The 17310-nt window shown below is 34.5% G+C and overlaps 1 protein-coding gene across 1 annotated transcript in view; it reads right to left on the bottom strand.

Moving 5' to 3' along the window:
• The window catches only part of LOC124353060 (nose resistant to fluoxetine protein 6-like), a 34270-nt gene that overhangs the window by 5727 nt on the left and 11233 nt on the right, over positions 1 to 17310 (bottom strand). The window contains exons 3-10 of the mRNA XM_046802872.1: positions 16503 to 16681; positions 12179 to 12369; positions 9452 to 9522; positions 6503 to 6693; positions 6163 to 6323; positions 4774 to 4942; positions 3484 to 3674; positions 2520 to 2655 (exon numbers count right to left, since the gene is read on the bottom strand). Of these exons, the coding sequence (XP_046658828.1) occupies positions 2520 to 2655; positions 3484 to 3674; positions 4774 to 4942; positions 6163 to 6323; positions 6503 to 6693; positions 9452 to 9522; positions 12179 to 12369; positions 16503 to 16681 (1289 nt within the window). The remainder of the gene's footprint in view (positions 1 to 2519; positions 2656 to 3483; positions 3675 to 4773; positions 4943 to 6162; positions 6324 to 6502; positions 6694 to 9451; positions 9523 to 12178; positions 12370 to 16502; positions 16682 to 17310) is intronic.

The following is a 17310-nucleotide window of genomic DNA, read 5'->3' as shown; positions in this document are numbered from 1 at the left end:
GGTGTTGTAGCTATATCTATTTGATACTTTGTCCTGATTCTCGGCGTCCTGAAATCAGTTGAGTAAGCCATGTTGTGAACAAACTTCTATGTAAGTGGTCTAACATTAGTGATACAAAACGTAACATCTACGCAATTTTGTGAACACTTTAGGCATGCATAACATAAATATACGAAAATAACATCAGGAATAATAAAAGATATTTTACAAACCAAACATGCAATAGAAATTTGACAAAACAAATATAATTCAAAGCTACTGTCCAAGTACGAAAAGAAAACTTAAGAATAATCAAGAAGGAGTAATAATTCCTAACTAATAACGAAGAGATAAGGTCAGATTATCGAAGACTTGGCAGCTTGCGAAAAATAATAAGCCATTCATGATAGTTTTATTAGTCAGACTGATTGTTCCTTCAGCCAATCAGGATAGAGCTCCGCCCCCTTCACTCACCTGTGTCGGTGGCCCTTTCAGTTTAAAATTAACGTGTATGTATTGATTGAAGAATGGCTCTACAAAGTTTTTCTTTAATTGGCAATACTATCTCGAAATTTAATGGACTTTGTATTTTCGACGTGGGTGAAGCAGAAAACTTAGCGTAAATCATAGCCACAACGCTAAACTGCTTCGCGTGCGTTGGTATGTGTGTACAAGTCAATATCTGATACGAGTGTAAAGTTAGTGGCGTTTTGTTTCGTTTTTTAGATCGCAATCTTTTTGTAGCCTGCAATAAAACCAATTGTTATTTAAAGACAGTAAAAAGTATTGACAATAAATTTAACACCAAGGTACAAATTCTAGTAAATTGAAAAACTACACAGTTTATATAACGCATTTTGGCCAAAGAGCCATGTACAAAAAACTGTAACTAAGGATAAATTTTGCCGCTGGCGCAGAAATAATTAAAATTAGAATGTATTATTTTTGTGTGTTTCACAAAGTTTTTCTTTAATAGACATAATAATTAAATTTATAACTAAAAATACCAAAATTTGTATTGAATCAGGCAACATGCAAATGTCAAAATCATGGTAAGTTACACAGACAAATTATTTAACAAAACGTTTCTTATTTTTAAAGTCCAAATTTAATAGAGTTGTGAAGTATACATTACATTATTGAAGGTAAGAGACTAGGTCTGATATCGCTTCACCCCTCTTGTAACCTATATTAAATCTAACTAGTCTACGTGATGAAAGACAAGTTACTTGGTAAGAAAAATGTAACCTTCTCCGTAAGATAGGGGTAGGCTATAGCTGCAACTGGGAGGTCACCCCGGTTTAAACCTCGGATGGTAAAATACAATTTTTGTTTCACTTTTTAATTGATTTAAAATGGACAACTTGGGCTCTGAATCATTGTCAGATGATGAGTAAATAATCCTAATTGAAATACTATTTATTATTTAAAATATTAATATGCACGTAATTATTAAACCAAGTATCGTTCTGTATAAAGAGAAAAATATCACAGAACGTTAACGATCAAGTACAGATGGGCTTTTAGGCACAACATATGAAATTGAGACATCTTATGGCTTGACTATCGTATGTAAAGGAAATGAGTGTAGACATAAACGCAGCTATGGTAGGAAGGGTTGATTCATTTTATTGAGTTTTAATATATTGTTTGATCTCGCCTTCGGCTCGCTGGGGGGCTACGCCCCCAAGCCCCTAATAAATTGGGGAGTTCTAAATCGGAGATAAGTGGAATTCGGAGACCAGGTTAAGTCCGAGCATTAGATTAGGGATCTGGAAGTGTTTAACGTAGACTTATTTTATTGATTCATTCCGGATTCAACCAGAGTTTTGAGTTTGAGGGCGTTTGTAGCTTAATTATTAAAGATACGAGAAAAAGTGACTGGAACTTTTACTGTCGGAAATTTAATTTTATCTTTCGATTCTGAAACCTCGGATTTTAGCTTCCGAATTTCGGTTTAGCCAATACACAGCATGGAAGAAAAGTTTGCACTGGTCAGCTATTGTGAATTGTTTTTAGTGTAATGATAATAAAAACCGATTCTAAGTTAGAATTTTTAAAATGGCAAGGGAGTAGCGTAATTTGCTCAGGAAGTTTAACTATTCATCCCAGCAAATTCCCTGTAGGGGTTAATGTTTACCGGGGATTACGAAATCAGGGTGATTTATTTACTCAAATGATTATTTGGTCATACCAGGAAAATTCGGGTTGGGGGGTAAATGTTACCGAGGGTTAATACATAAAGATATAGAGAAAAGTCATTGGACCTTTTTTTGTAGTTCACTTCATTGTAGACTAACGAATTTTCCTCAGATTCGAGCTAGCTCTAAGGGTTCGTCCGCTATCAGGCTTCAAAGGAAAGCCTGCAAGGGTGAAAAATGTCAGTTTGAGAAGTTATCAGTGGCAAATTAAAATTATCTTCCTAGGACACGCTTTCTTAGGTGTTAGTGATCCTTAACCACTAAACGTGTTTCGTTACAAATACCTGTTTATTATAAGTTGAATCAGAAATTTTAAAACTTACTTAGTGATTAACTTACCTTCGATAACTTGACTTTGAACTCTTTCTGTTTGATCCTGTACAAGAGATACCCAAAACAGAGACCAATGATAAACGTATTCAGCCTGAAGTGGGTTTGAGTGTATTGTATGGTGAAACTTTCCAGCGGCAAGTTCCTGTTGAAAGACACATCATAGAGTAAAAAGGAAGAGACAGTTTTGACGCTCTAAGAACATAAACTGTTGGTAGTGGTCTAAATGAGTTAGTCACAATATTATGAGTAAGTATAAACCCTATAAGTAAGGGTTTAGGGCCTCAGATTATCATCTGAGGGTCCCGGGTTCCTATTTCGCGGGTGTGGGAATTCTAGCAAATAATAATATAATCGTAGACTAAAGCGGTCTCGAATTAGAAGTTCACATTATCCACAAAAAGTAATACGAGTATGTTGTTTTCATAGTTTGTAAGTCCAAGAATTCGTATTTGATAAAATTTGAATAAGCTTTAATTTTATAGTTGATATCACCCACTATGTCACTTAAAATTATGTATTTTTGTGGTCTTTTTATTTATGGGACATCTTACTTAAATAATATGGAATTTCAGTAAGATCATTCTGTAATATCACACAAATTACAGCAAAACGCACCATGTCTGGCTAACTTTAAAGTGACATAGTTTAAATAAATTTGTTTCTTCTACTGTATTCCCAGATTTAAATGCACACATACTTAAATAACCACTAGGTATTTAAGTATTCCTGTATTGACGAAGGAATATTTTGCAGTTTTGCTTGAAAAATCCCACAAAATAACAAATAGACATAAGGTTATACAGTTATATATAGGTATTCAATAAAAGTATACTGATGGATGAAGAGAAATCAATATATCAATAATTTAACGCTCTCTCTCTCTCCCTCACACCCTCTCTCTCCCCTCTCTATCTCCCCCCTCTATTTCTGTGTCTTTAGCTGGTAGATACATTTTCAACTTGATATTTACCTTTTTACCATTCCACCAGTCGATAGACCGTTCCAAGAGAAGTAGGTCATAGCATAAGAGTTTGAAGCCAAGAGAACGATGCCTGCAAGGAAAAACCCGAGAGCCCTCTTTTTATAGATTACCAGGAGCAACAGTGGAGAGAGAACATGTAGCTGGAAGTCGACAGCGACGTACCATGTCCATGGCATACACTAGGACAGAGCATTAAAGATTCGCAGGTGAATTAATTTAAAAAAGTAATGTTTTATCTAGAGATACACTTTACGTAAAATAAAATATATTCCAGTCAATAACTGATCAAGTATAGGGGAGATTGAGTTAAAGAAGATATTGCCAACAGTGTCTATTGTCTCGCAAATTATTTGGCAGTCCCTTGGACCACAGTGAACGTTCGAATTGAAATTTGGAGCTATAAATTTGTCCCATATGCTGTGGACTAGTACATAGGTGATCGCAGACAGTTTTTGCTCAAGATTTATTTTCAGAATATTACTATCTTCCATCAACGATAAGAGAAGAATGCTGGTTGGTCTTTGAGTTGATGAGGACTCCGACAAACTAAAACATTTCCATTTATTCTAGGAACTATTGTGCTTTACTTCAAGAGGCTATCAAGTCCAGAGAATTTGATTGATGTTCTATCTGGCTGGAAACCAATTGCACTGTTCTATCTTCATTCTGTTGTTTTGTTGTTCAGCATCTGGGCTGACCAGATTCAGTTTTAAGGTCAACATAATTATACGATAGTCAACCAATGCCTGATAACTTGACCTCAATTTAATATTACCCTTCTTGTTTTTAACATTTCCATCTAGGATAAGATATTAGTATGGGCATTATTAAGGTTACTGAGAATAAAAACACCATACAAAAATTTAACTCCCAGCGTTCCTACTTCATACATTCTAAAAGATCTCGTGTGGTCCTGCTATGCCGAACCTCTATGATGGGAGAATATCTACGTCATACTGTTTCTTGAAATATGGAAAAGTCTTTTTAGAATATACCATTCATTTGTAGTGCTTACATATTGTGCATCTAGCAATGTGTCAATATCTCGTACAAGTAAGAGGAGACAATTACTGCTTTACGATAAATCAGCAGATTGTGTTTATAAGTAAGTTAAAAGGATGGTGAATGTCAACCACGTTCTTTGTCACACACCAGAAAACTATAATAGGAAGCACTGATTTATCTGATATCTAGATACATTATGGAGTTGTTTTGCATAAAACGCCCTAGAGATTTAAACTTAATTTATTTATTTTGTTATATTGATAAACAACTTACTGTGCTGTAAGGAACAACATAGTTGCTAATGTACAGCAAGTTAATCCACCAATTCTCCTGGCAGTTCTCTTGGTACATGCTAAACATCCTCTTCCAGATAGGACCGTCCGCCACACGAATCAGCAAGGTAGCGTAGAAAATAGACACCAGCAACACTGTTGGAGTCAACCTATCACAATGTATATTGATAAACAACTCACGGTGCTGTAAGGAACCGCATAGTTGCTAATGTACAGCAGGTTAATCCACCAACTCTCCTGGCAGTTCTCTTGGTACATGCTGAAAATCCTCTTCCAGATAGGACCGTCCGCCACACGTATCAGCAAAGTAGCGTAGAGTATAGATACCAACAACACTGGTGGAGTCAACCTGTCACAATGTATATTGATAAACAACTTACTGTGCTGTAAGGAACCACATAATTGCTAATGTACAGCAGGTTAATCCACCAATTCTCGTGGCAGTTCTCTTGGTACATGCTGAACATCCTCTTCGAGATAGGACCGCCACACTCAGTTTTGAAACGCGAGCCAACCAGGTTCAATTAATCTTATTTCAATTGAAAAATGTTACAATGGAAGTTTATAATTAAAAAAGAGTTTTGCCTTCTTTAATAGTTGGCAGTGCATTTTCAGTATTTACGCAACAATTACAATTGGTAAGTTTGAATCTTATACTGTTTTTATAAAACCAGAAAACGTTTGTTCTGAACAAATGTTGTTGATTTTTTTCTTACTAGAATAAATATTCTATTGCCAATATACTGGGTATTTTTTTGAACCAGCAGTTTCTGTTTACTGAAAGTTTATTAAAGTCTGTTAAATTCAGTCTTCGTATGTAGTATATTACAAATACGAAAAGAATAAAAATACTTCTTTATCCCTTTAATATTTTGACCCTGATTTTATAAAAAAGGTAAAAACATATAAAGTACTACACAATTAACAAATTAAAATATATAAACACAATAAATTTAAGTTTCAACTAAAAATTTCAAAAGAAATACTAAGACTATTTTATATTTTATTCCTGCATGGAAATTTTATAAATTTGAATTATTAAGGTGATATAATAATACAAGTTTATGAATAAATTTACATAAGCTATGGCTAATCACCATATGCATGATATTCAATTTAAAAGTTCTTTATAAAACAAGGTAAAAAAATAAAGGTTTTGAATATATTGTCTGCAATATTGAACATACATTTCCTAGCAAAATATTTACCCCTTATTTACTCCAAATACTAATTTTGATTTTAGTACTAAACTTTGGCCTTTGGAGATGATTATCATTCTTATATGTATGGGATTTGTAGAAAAACTAAAATATTTGAAAGATATGGTAAATAAAATTTTTAGATTTGCATTTTATTTACGTCTACAGACCTGCGATAACGATGGCAGCAAAAACTGAGATAGTGGAACCTCTTTCCCTTGAGGCGGTCTCGGAAAAAGTTGTAGGCTGCCAGAGTTCCAGACAGCAGGAAGAATATTTCCACCGTTTTGCCGATGGACTGATATGGAATCCAGGCCAGTCGATCAAGGTGCTAGAAAAAGAGAGAATCTTAATCAGAAATGTATATCAACATAGGCATCATGAACCCATTGTGGTAGACTTAACACGATTTATAGAATTTAACTGTTTCTGATGTAACTGTGACTTTTTAAAGTTTCTAAACAGCATATAATATTTAGATCGTTTGCAAAGAAGGATATTGTGCCAGACCTCTATAATGTAAACACCGTTGACGTCAGGAACAAGGATTTCGTGCATGAAGCGATGGCCTGCGATGATCCAAACCATAGCGAGGACCCTTAGTCCGTGCAGGCAGGGCAGACTGTCCGGGGAGTCGCTGGTAGACAACAGCTGACTAGTATTAGACGTGACAGAGAAACTGACCAGAAGATCATTTTGTTCTTGAAAATATAAAACCCCACTCAATTTAATGTTAGTTCAATAAAGTCTAAGAATGACAAAGATCACAAAGTGCGAAAAAGCTGACTACATATTTGCAATAATTAAGTACATATTTCATATTCATTACGAAGAACGCACCAAACAACAATATGTCTGAATTAGAAAAGAAAATGGAGTAAAACACGTTTGTAATTCAGATATGGCTCTTAATATATCAGCCAATCAGTCTTTATTGTTCAAAGACAACAAGAAAACATAGTCAAACCTAGAGCTATAGTAAAATAAAATAAAGCTTATAATAAATATAGTAATGAAAATAGCACATGATGAAACACTTCTAAGGGGGGTCGGGAGGTCAAATGGGTCAAAAATTACTTTTTTGGTGTTTTTATTGAATATTATTCTGCTTTTCATAGCGGTTAATTCAAGACCAATTTCATGAAAATCGGTCAAGTAGTTCTTGAATAAAAAATTTTTTTCTAAAGGCTGTACTTCATATTTTTGGTGAGAGTTTCAGCATTGAGGAGACAGTATTTTATATTGTACTATAACTCTTTATGCAAAATAGAGCTGTATTACTATTACGTTTTATGCTATTGGTACAGTTGTTTGTCACCTGTTTTTTTCTTTCATTACCTTGTTTGTTATTGTTTTTTTCTGTTTATAACCAAGAATAACATTTCAAATGTCACAGTTTATTTTCTGAAGTTCCTGGTGTTTTCTGTGTGCTAGAAGTTTTATTTCAAAGGTATTGCAATGCCTAGATTTTGTAACAAAGTCTTTAAGAAACGTAAGCAAGTAGGGAAGCCTAAAGTGGTGTTTGTAGATAGTGACTGTGTGAGAAGCCTAGAATCTAGGCCTAGTACACAAAGCCCAGAACCTAGGACTAGTGCACCAAGCCCAATTCCTCCAGAGCCTCAATAGGACAGTTTGTCTAGCAAGAAAATTAGTTCTTGTCTTGCAGATTACAATAAGTACTAAGGTAACTGTGGCACTAATGACATTGTAAATTTGCAAATTCTTCAAAACCTGCTTGAACAGAACCAAAGTGAATCGCTCAATAACATGATTTGGGCTCGTATTCCCAAGCGAACTTTTGTCATGCTATCAACTCTAGAATTAGGGGTATATGATGCTATTGCTGTCTTCAACAAAGGCAATATAGTCAGATGCGAAGTGTTTGCTAAATTAGGGATTGTACCTGGGGTAAACTGTGTGTATGTGCTTCAAGACATGGACATGCTACGCATCAAAAAAGCGAATAAAGCCGTCGATGAAATAGAAAAAGTGTCGAAGACAGACTACACTGGCAAAAAAGAGGCTAGAAGACGACTATGAAGCAGAAGAAGCAGACAATCCCTCATATGGTGCAAGAATGCATTTATAAAGCAAGTTTAGTTGCTAAGCTAATGGATGTTCCAAATAAATGGCTTTTTCCGAAAATGATTTTTTTCGGTAAATAAGGAAAATTATCTCCAAAACTATAAATGATAGATCAATAATTTTTTTCATCTTGGAGAGGGCATTATTCTACACATTTTAACACATGGATTTAAAAAAATTTCAATCAGAAAATTTTTTATTGCGACTAATTTATAAAAATTACTGGTAATTTTTAGAGTATTTTTTTTTAAATTGCCAAAAATCCAAAAAATATTTTTTTACAAAAATCTCGTGTTAAAATATGTATATTGTTGTGCTTTATCAAGAAAAAAAGTTCTAAGTGCTATCATTTATAGTTTTTTTTGTAAATGTTCCTTAAAGTTTAAGAATTTAACATGGGCTTAAATGGAGCTCCCGACCCCCCTTATTGAATAACAATCTTTTCGGATGAGTTAACAATAGCTGAATGAAGGTTACATTTATTTGGCCCAACTTATTTATTTATTTCTTAAAGAAATTATTATTATAAATTGGAATACCCCATCTTCTACTTATAGTTTGATATTTGTGATGGGTTTAAAATAACGTTATAGTTTTGAGAATGAACACCGTTACTTCATAAATAAATTGAAATGATGGAACAAAAACCATTCCTTTGTGATAAATTCCCCGAGAAATTCGTGGCTTTTGAGACCACATATATTCCTAATCTAAATCATGTGCGTCGTTAGAAAGCTGAGAAGGAAAATGAGTGCAGTTCGGGTGTGGTCAGGTAGATCAGCAGAGAAAAAAGTGCAGTTAAGAAATGGTCAGATAGATCAGCAGGCAACGCAACGCAATGTGGATGTGGTGAGGTAGCTCAGGAGGAAAAACTGGTCGGTTCGGATGTGGTGAGGTAGCTCAGGAGGCAAAACTGGTCGGTTCGGATGTGGTGAGGTAGCTCAGGAGGCAAAAACAGGTCAGTTCGGATGTGGTGAGGTAGCTCAGGAGGCAAAACTGGTCGGTGCGGATGTGGTGAGGTAGCTCAGGAGGCAAAAACAGGTCAGTTCGGATGTGGTGAGGTAGCTCAGGAGGCAAAACTGGTCGGTGCGGATGTGGTGAGGTAGCTCAGGAGGCAAAAACAGGTCAGTTCGGATGTGGTGAGGTAGCTCAGGAGGCAAAACTGGTCGGTTCGGATGTGGTGAGGTAGCTCAGGAGGCAAAACTGGTCGGTTCGGATGTGGCGAGGTAGCTCAGCAAGCAAAAATGCGCAGTTTCATCAGCTGACATTACACAATTGTTACAAGTTAAATATCACATATACCCTCTTTATATTGACCTTTATAAGTGCTTTATGTAAATAATGTTCTGATCTGTCTATAATTGAATAGTTTACCTGATTTTGACGTTAGGTTGTCATAGCAAGTACTCAGCGTAACCAGAACTACGATAGTGAGCAGTACCAGGCTGTGAACAATAGTTACACAAATTGCAATTAGTGGTCGTTTTATACAAGTTTAATACAATATATTAGCCATTTTAAGCCCATCTCCCCATTTCTTAACAAAGATGTTATAATCATCTCGTCTTTAGTGTAACATAATTTATTCATATTCGAAACCCATTCTAAATAATTGAATGTACGAGTATAAAGTGTAAACGCCAAACAGTCGGACTGCTGAAGTTTCTTATAGGTACATGAATGCCTTTGGAATATTTCATGAATTTGGTTCAGAAGTGTCTAAGGTTTTCAGAAGCTAATGATCAAACCTTAATAGTGGCGCACTGAAGTTGGAAAACAAAATTTTATTACTGAAAAATACTAAGCAATGAAAAATAAATTTCTTAGCTGAATTTTTTTAATATTAGTTAAAAAAACATTTGTTGCAACATATTATTGAACTACAGCTGTTTTAGCTTGAAATGCCTGTGGTGTGTGTGTGCGTGCGCGCGTTTGTGGTGGAAAGCTACATTCAGAGAGTTCACATGCTTAGTTATGTGACCTTATTGCAGGCGCCATCCGTGCTGAAAAAATGAAATACATGAGTAATAGCAATTTGCAATTCACCGCTTTTCAATATTATGAGAAATATATTTCAAGAAAATTTTGACAATGTCAGTGTATATATAGTTATTAATTTGGTATGTTATGTTATGATCATATGATGACATGATACCTCGGTTTTTCTTTAATCATCACCACAATGTAAAAACCCAAGATTATATATGAGCTAAAAGTAATAAATACTATCTTAAGTAACATAACAGGTACAAAGTAACAGGTACGAATGTAACCACGTCAAAAGAGGTAAACTCATTCAATATAATATTTTCTCTAATATTGTACTAAATGACAATTAAAACCATTACTACTTCAGGTTTCTCTCTATTGAACTGTGCAAAAGTAGCAACTGTTTTCCTAGCTTACTCATAAACAATATAATACTCCTAAGTCATTCACTGCCACTGGCAAAAGTGGCTGTATTGATGAATCTTAGAAACTATGAAGTCATTCTAATAAATGTGCAAGCCTCAAGGGCAAAGATTTGTACCAGGTGTTAGTTGATGTAACGTAATTAAGTTTAAACTATTTGCATTATTATTACAACTCTTCATATTCCATGAATTGTCTGGTAAACCCTTTCAGGATGGTGAGGTGGCTAAATGTCCATGATGTAGTCTTTGAGAGAAATACTAATGCCGATACCTCATCGTATCTTGTTCTACTCTGCACAAAAGCATGTTGCTCTCATACATTGCTTCATTTGGCATCCTAACTTGTAAAGAGAGATGTAATCGCAAAGAATCTCCAAGACGATTTTCATAAAAAGGTTTTTTGATCCATTTTAACTTAATGGTACCACAGGATGAGGTCGAAAGACTACCCGATCCTTCACACCCCTCCAACCCTGGAGGTCATCTGCTTTCGATACTGGAAGTTTACATCTAACAGAGATCTTTAGTCGCCGTACCTACGTACAGTCACTCAAAGAAATATCTAAATTAACTCTTTGAGTGCCAGTGCCACGAGGTTTTCTCATCTTTCAAGTTCATCTGAGTCTTACAGTGAACCTTATTCGTATCCAAAAACGCAACTGATTATAATGAAGAAAGGAGTTATGCCAGGTATTATTGCTTGATTATCTATTGAAGTTACTGATGTCTGAGGTGAAATTGAAAGAAACCTTCATCTCTGCATACTATCCTGTCGCACTTTTTTGGAATTGAACATTCATGATTACCAGTATAAGCGTTACTAGGAACTTTACTTGAATCATAAAGCCAAACCGTGATCATAAATCATTAAATCTCTAAACCAAGTATTTGCTGAACTGTTAGGATACATACATATAGGATTTCCCGCACCTCTGAACATTGTTGTCCGATGCTTAGTTTCCCACCTGTCTGTCATTATGTATTTTTTAAATTAATATCCTAAAATGTAATAGATCAATTCCTCAAAATTTTAGCCGAATGTTTACAGTAACAAAGCATTTGCAGTTAAAAGGCATTACAGTAATACAACATAAAATATTATGATATTATAATTTAAAAAAGACGGCCATTACAACTTTTTAACATTGACTAACTTAAAAACCAGCAGTTATAACTCAAGAATTATAAGAAAAACGTTTTTTATTGCATCTTATGACCAAATATAATGACACCTAAATTATTTAAACTTAATACTTGTTCTTGAACAGATTTAACGTACCAATAAACGGCTCATTGTGTTTCTAAGTGAATCGAAAAAAATACGAAAACTGAATAAACATAATAAGACATAACTTTTTAAGGTTTCATTATTTGAGGAGTGAAGCTAAAAAATAACCATTATAATGTCTCAGTTTTAACGCCTTGGCTTTTACGAAATTTTAATTGGTATAGGTAAATATTTTCCAAAATAAACACCCGTCGTAAAAGAAATTGTTCAGAAAAAACCATTATGTTTCCAAAACGCTGTGAAAAATGTGGACATCGGAATTTTGTGAGTTTTGTTCAAATTAAGGCTATTCACATCAAGGGGGCATTAATCTTAAACAATTTACACCAATACACGGCCCTACTTGAGCGTTGGTTGAGTAAAAAAACAAATATAAAATCTTTGAAGAAGTTATCTCACATGACGAGGTAGTCAGCCGGATTCAGGGGCGGGGAGGTGGCAGAAGAGCAGCTCGAGTCGTACATGATGGCAGTCACGTTGATGGAGTTGAGAGCCACGTCCAGGTGGATCTTGACGTCCTGAGCCGTGCAAGAGTCCGGCACACAGACTGAGAACATCACGTCATTGCGGGTATAAGCCAATACCCCCATCTGCAACCGACAGTGGACCCCATCAAAGTTTCAGTAGACTTGACAAAGATGGAAGCTCAAAAATATGTAGAGCATGGATCCCATTTCAGGGAACGTGTAATGATTTGGTTGTACCATTCTAAAATTTCATTAACCTTTAATACTCATGATTGTCCTAATGTTAATTAGGGGAATGGTTGTAATGGACAAATTTAAATGTTTTGTTACCACTTACTGTTATAGGTGAACCGCTAATAAAGAAACCTGCGCAGAAGCAAATATTTGAGCAGCACAGCGCAGGAGGGGTCCCCCTCCAGTGGGGGGGGGGGAGTGGCGAGTGGGCGGAGCATCTTCTTGTCAGCTGTTTAAATCTTGTCTTGCTCGCGCCATATTGTTTATAACTGCAGTTACTTACTTGGACCGTTCAATTCGAACGAGTCAGTCAGGTGAACGAGTGATCCGGGTCGGAGTGTTTCAAAAGACCCGTTCACTTTGAAAGTTTTTGTTCAATTTGGCCTGGCAACTGAATAAATTTGATACTTTTTTTCCAAATCAGGTGAAATGAAAAATGAAATGAAAATGGTTTATTTTCTTAAAAATAGTACAATAAAACACATATACACGTTTTTGCAAACAAACGAAAGCAAATATATAGCCCTACAATGTCTGAAATCATGTCTCAGAGTGTAACAATACGGTACTTATAAGTAGTTAATTATTTCTTATTATAATAAACATTGCATTAATTCTATTTAATTCAATTAAAATTTGAAATAAGAAGAGTAGTATAACCGGGATGAGTCTACATGGGCCTAGGACCTTGTGCGTAGGCTCTGGTCGTGAATATTGGAACTCAAAACTAATAATAAAACAAATGATTTTATAAGTAAAAATAGTAGTTTTTAGTAATTTTTTATATTATTAATGGTTTTAGAATTTATTTTTAATCCGGCTGGATGGCAATGAGAACAGTGACCACGCAGGCAATTGATGAGTCACATTGATAATGATACGTAACCGAGTATAAATCTAGTTTTGCTGCACTGTCGTATGAAGTATTAGTTATGGTAATTATAGTGAAGGACAGACCGAATAACAATAAATAGCGAGGAAGGGTTAGAAGTTCAGCGATAACAAGGGACAATAAGTCTATATACTTCTTCGCCATCTAACGATAATAACCCATTGTTCACGGCGTTTTTAAACCAGTTAAGATTAGGTAATTGCAACACAGAAGCAAAGTTGTAACTCAAACACACGTTACGCTACAAAACTTGTGAAAAATAATACAAATTTTGTTACGCTGAATGTTTTTTTTTTTTTAATATAGAAACTGTAAATGACGACTTGTTGCGAGTATCGTGTTTTATGAGTATACGTTGTCAAACGCTAAAAGATATGAAAATTAATGTATAAGTAAATAAGAATGGTTTTTTGATTAACAAATGTCTTATAGTCATTAGTTCTTCCTCGAAGAAAATTAATTCTAAAGAATATGTTGTACTCTAAAGAACATTATTTTTTAGTATGTTTTTTTTGTTAAAAAAATATTGGCTCAAGAATAGTTTTGAAAGCAGCACCATGGACTATAATACCAAATGAAATTTGGGATTGAACGAAAGCAAAATAGACCACTTTAATTTCCTTATCTGTGAGTACTTCTCGTAATTGTCTGAAGGCAAAATGTACTTGTGGATTTTATTTGTGCAAAAATGAATGTGTTTTGATACATTCACATTATGATGTGATTTTTTAAAAAAATATACTTGCATGTATTGAATCGTGCCCAAGAAGCGAAAGTTCCTCTCAAACTGGATACGTAACATATAACCTCTTGTAAACAGTGCGTAAGTTAAAGGTCGAATGAAGCCTATAAGATCTGTCTTAGAAAAAGATTGTTATATTTGAGCCATTAGAGTTCGCCAAGTTCTGACCCACATTAGTAAAGAATTTATTAAATTCGTTAGCTACTTTCAAGCTTAATTTTGTCATTGAATAATTTGGTATTTGGCAAATATTTATTTAAGGAAGAAACTTTGTTAACCCCTCTATCACTCAATTTAATTAAAACCCCCAAAACATAATTTAAATCCTCATTAGCTTGGTCGAATTTATCACAAAAATAATATTTTTAATCGCTTTAAATTTCTGCTTACAATGTTCCTGCAATTGGACATAGCGGGTTTTAAGCTCCACATTAAATGGTTGCTTTTTTCACTAATTTTACGTAATTTATCTCTTTGTGTTATAGCATGAACTAAATCTGAAGTAATCCATGGTTTTAGCGTTTATTGGACCTCGTTTTAAATTTATTCGATTGTCTATTGAAATTGTAATAATATTCTGTAGTTGTAATGTAAAACATTAACATTAGTGCTGTTAAAAATTGATTGCCTATTAGCATTTAAAAAGTTATCATGTGGTCGATATAGGTGCGATGTTCAGGGTCGATCTGAGAAGAGGCGTTCTGTGTAAAAGTTGTGCGTAATATTATTTTAATGACTCAGCCTGGGTATTATGAAAAATGGTGGTAACTTAATCGATTAAATGGTTAAAATGTGTTGTTATTTATAAAAATAAATTTATTTTTCAAACATTGCAATGTGTTCTGTTTGATGTTTAGTAATTTTATCGAAACATTTGTAGTGAAATAATCTTATGATAAATCAAAGGCATATGAATCAACCAAGTCCATTGTTCTTAAGTATTAACGTTTAAAATATTTAGTAATGCATATAGTAACATACAGTTAATGTTTGTTAATCAGTTCTAATAATAATATAATATTTACATTTACTAGATTCCTGAAACAATATGTTTATTGTTATATATCTATCCATTCACTTTAAAATATGTTTGTTTCTTCCTCTATCCGAACACATTTTTGCAAGCGGATCCTTTCATTCACTTGGTCATTACATCCAGTCGTTCATTTTGTTCAATCAACACGATGACCGTAAAACACTCTCTAGCGGGAAGGCTTAGTAACTCTGTACTGACCGGTTCAACTGAACGGGTCGCAGCAGTGAACGATACCGACTGAGCCGGATTAGTCAGCTGATTTTATTAGATTGAAACAGAGTGAGCGCCGAGCAGTGGTGGGGATGCTTGGAGGGGCGGCGAAGGGATATTTATACCCCACCCTGCGTGAACTCAAATCAACCAAGGTTTTTTTGTTAGCGGTTTTACCTATAGTAATTTATTTTATAAAAAAAAGAAAATTGAGAGAACACCCCAAAACTTTTGACATGTCCTGCACTCAAAAATTTCTCTCTTTTCTACATTGTCTGATTTTAGCCGCTCTCATGACAGTCTTTGGTTGCAGTTAATTTTATTTGTTATTTGTAACTTTACTCGTGTTTGAAGTAAAGTTGTGAATTCAAAAACCAATTTTATTACTGCAGTATAAACGTTTTTAAAATTGTATTGCATGCGTAAGTCCTATAACGTTTATTAACACAATTATACATATTTCAATTAAGATATCAATTTAGACTCATTTTACATTAATCGATTTTTGTAAATCATTAATGTTAAAATTTCATTCATTTCGGCAACAGTTTCCAAAAAAGTTTTATTGATCCAAGTGTTTTTTTTTTTTTTTTTTTTTTTTTTTTCATGAAATCACCAATGGAATAAAAAGCATTCGACACAAAAAGATCTTCTTAATCTAGCTTTGAAACGTTTCTTTGTTGCTAATTCTTTGATACACTCCGGGAGTCTGTTGATCACTTTGACACCAACCTGAGATGAATGTTGTCACCTAAACCATCATCAAGTTTTCCCTTCCTCTCGAATTATATCCGTGGACGCCACTGCCCTGTGTAAAATCAAATTTGTATCGACAATACAGGTTCACCTCCAGGATATAGAGGCAAGGCAAAGTCAGTAATCCCAGGGTTCATGAGCCTGTCAAAGAAAGACAGGCTGGAATTTCAAAAAAGCGCAGGAAACATGTGACAACATTCCCAAGAGGTGAAGGTGCCAAGCCAGTCATGGAGTAAATAGAATTGCGGATGGAGTTTTAAAATCATCAAAGTCACTAACATCCAGTGGAGGTTGTGTAGCTATAACATTCCGGTATTGGGATATTTCCATTGCACTAATAAATTTAAACTTAAGAGCAGATTGGAATTTAATATAATTATTATTACGTTAGGTGTGAAGGAGCTGACAGCATCTGGTGACAGCAGGCCACTGGTCTCGACGATGCACTGTTGGCCTCGGAAAAGACCACCAGGAGCAGAGACAGATAAACATTCGTCATAATTTCCCAGGAACATGATGTTGCCGTCTAAGATGCCGGCGCCGGGTTTTCCAGCAGCGTCCACCACTGGAAAATAAAATTTAAGAAATTCGTAATTAATATTCATAATATATTTCATTTAGAAAAGCAAAACTTAGAGAAGAGCGTGGTGACAAAAATTATCAGAAATCTGAAAAATATCCGAGGATTATTTGTGCCCAAAATGTGCAGAACATCCTAAGGTTATATAGGGTGTCCCGAAAATTTGTGTCAAGCAAAAGCTCAGAGCACCTCTAAAGGTACTCAAATAACCTAAAAATGTCATCCGATTTTTTTTAGTTTTCGAGATATTAATTATTTTGTGTGTTTTGTTTTACTAAACTTTTGACTGTTTTAACGTTGTTGGGTTACAAATTGATACCTACCGACAACCTACTTGACAAATTGGTAATATAATGTCTTGAATATTCTCAAAACTACCTGATTGGCTAAATGTATCTAACGGATATAACTTTGTGGTGTTTTTAAAATCATTGAATGATAGAAAACGTGAAATCCTCAAAGGTCTTAAAATCTTTAAAGACAAATTAAAAATAGAAACTGTATTATCTTTTCTAAGACATAATTTCAAAACATGAATATTATATTGTACTGAAAAATGTGGCAGTGCTATCTCAATTGCATCATATCTCAAACTCCACTCACTTAATTTCATC

Source organism: Homalodisca vitripennis, chromosome 1 (assembly GCF_021130785.1).
Source record: "Homalodisca vitripennis isolate AUS2020 chromosome 1, UT_GWSS_2.1, whole genome shotgun sequence".
In the NCBI taxonomy this organism is placed as follows: Eukaryota; Metazoa; Arthropoda; class Insecta; order Hemiptera; family Cicadellidae; genus Homalodisca; species Homalodisca vitripennis.
Note: the sequence above shows the minus strand (reverse complement) of the source record. Positions and strands in the feature narration are given on the sequence as shown.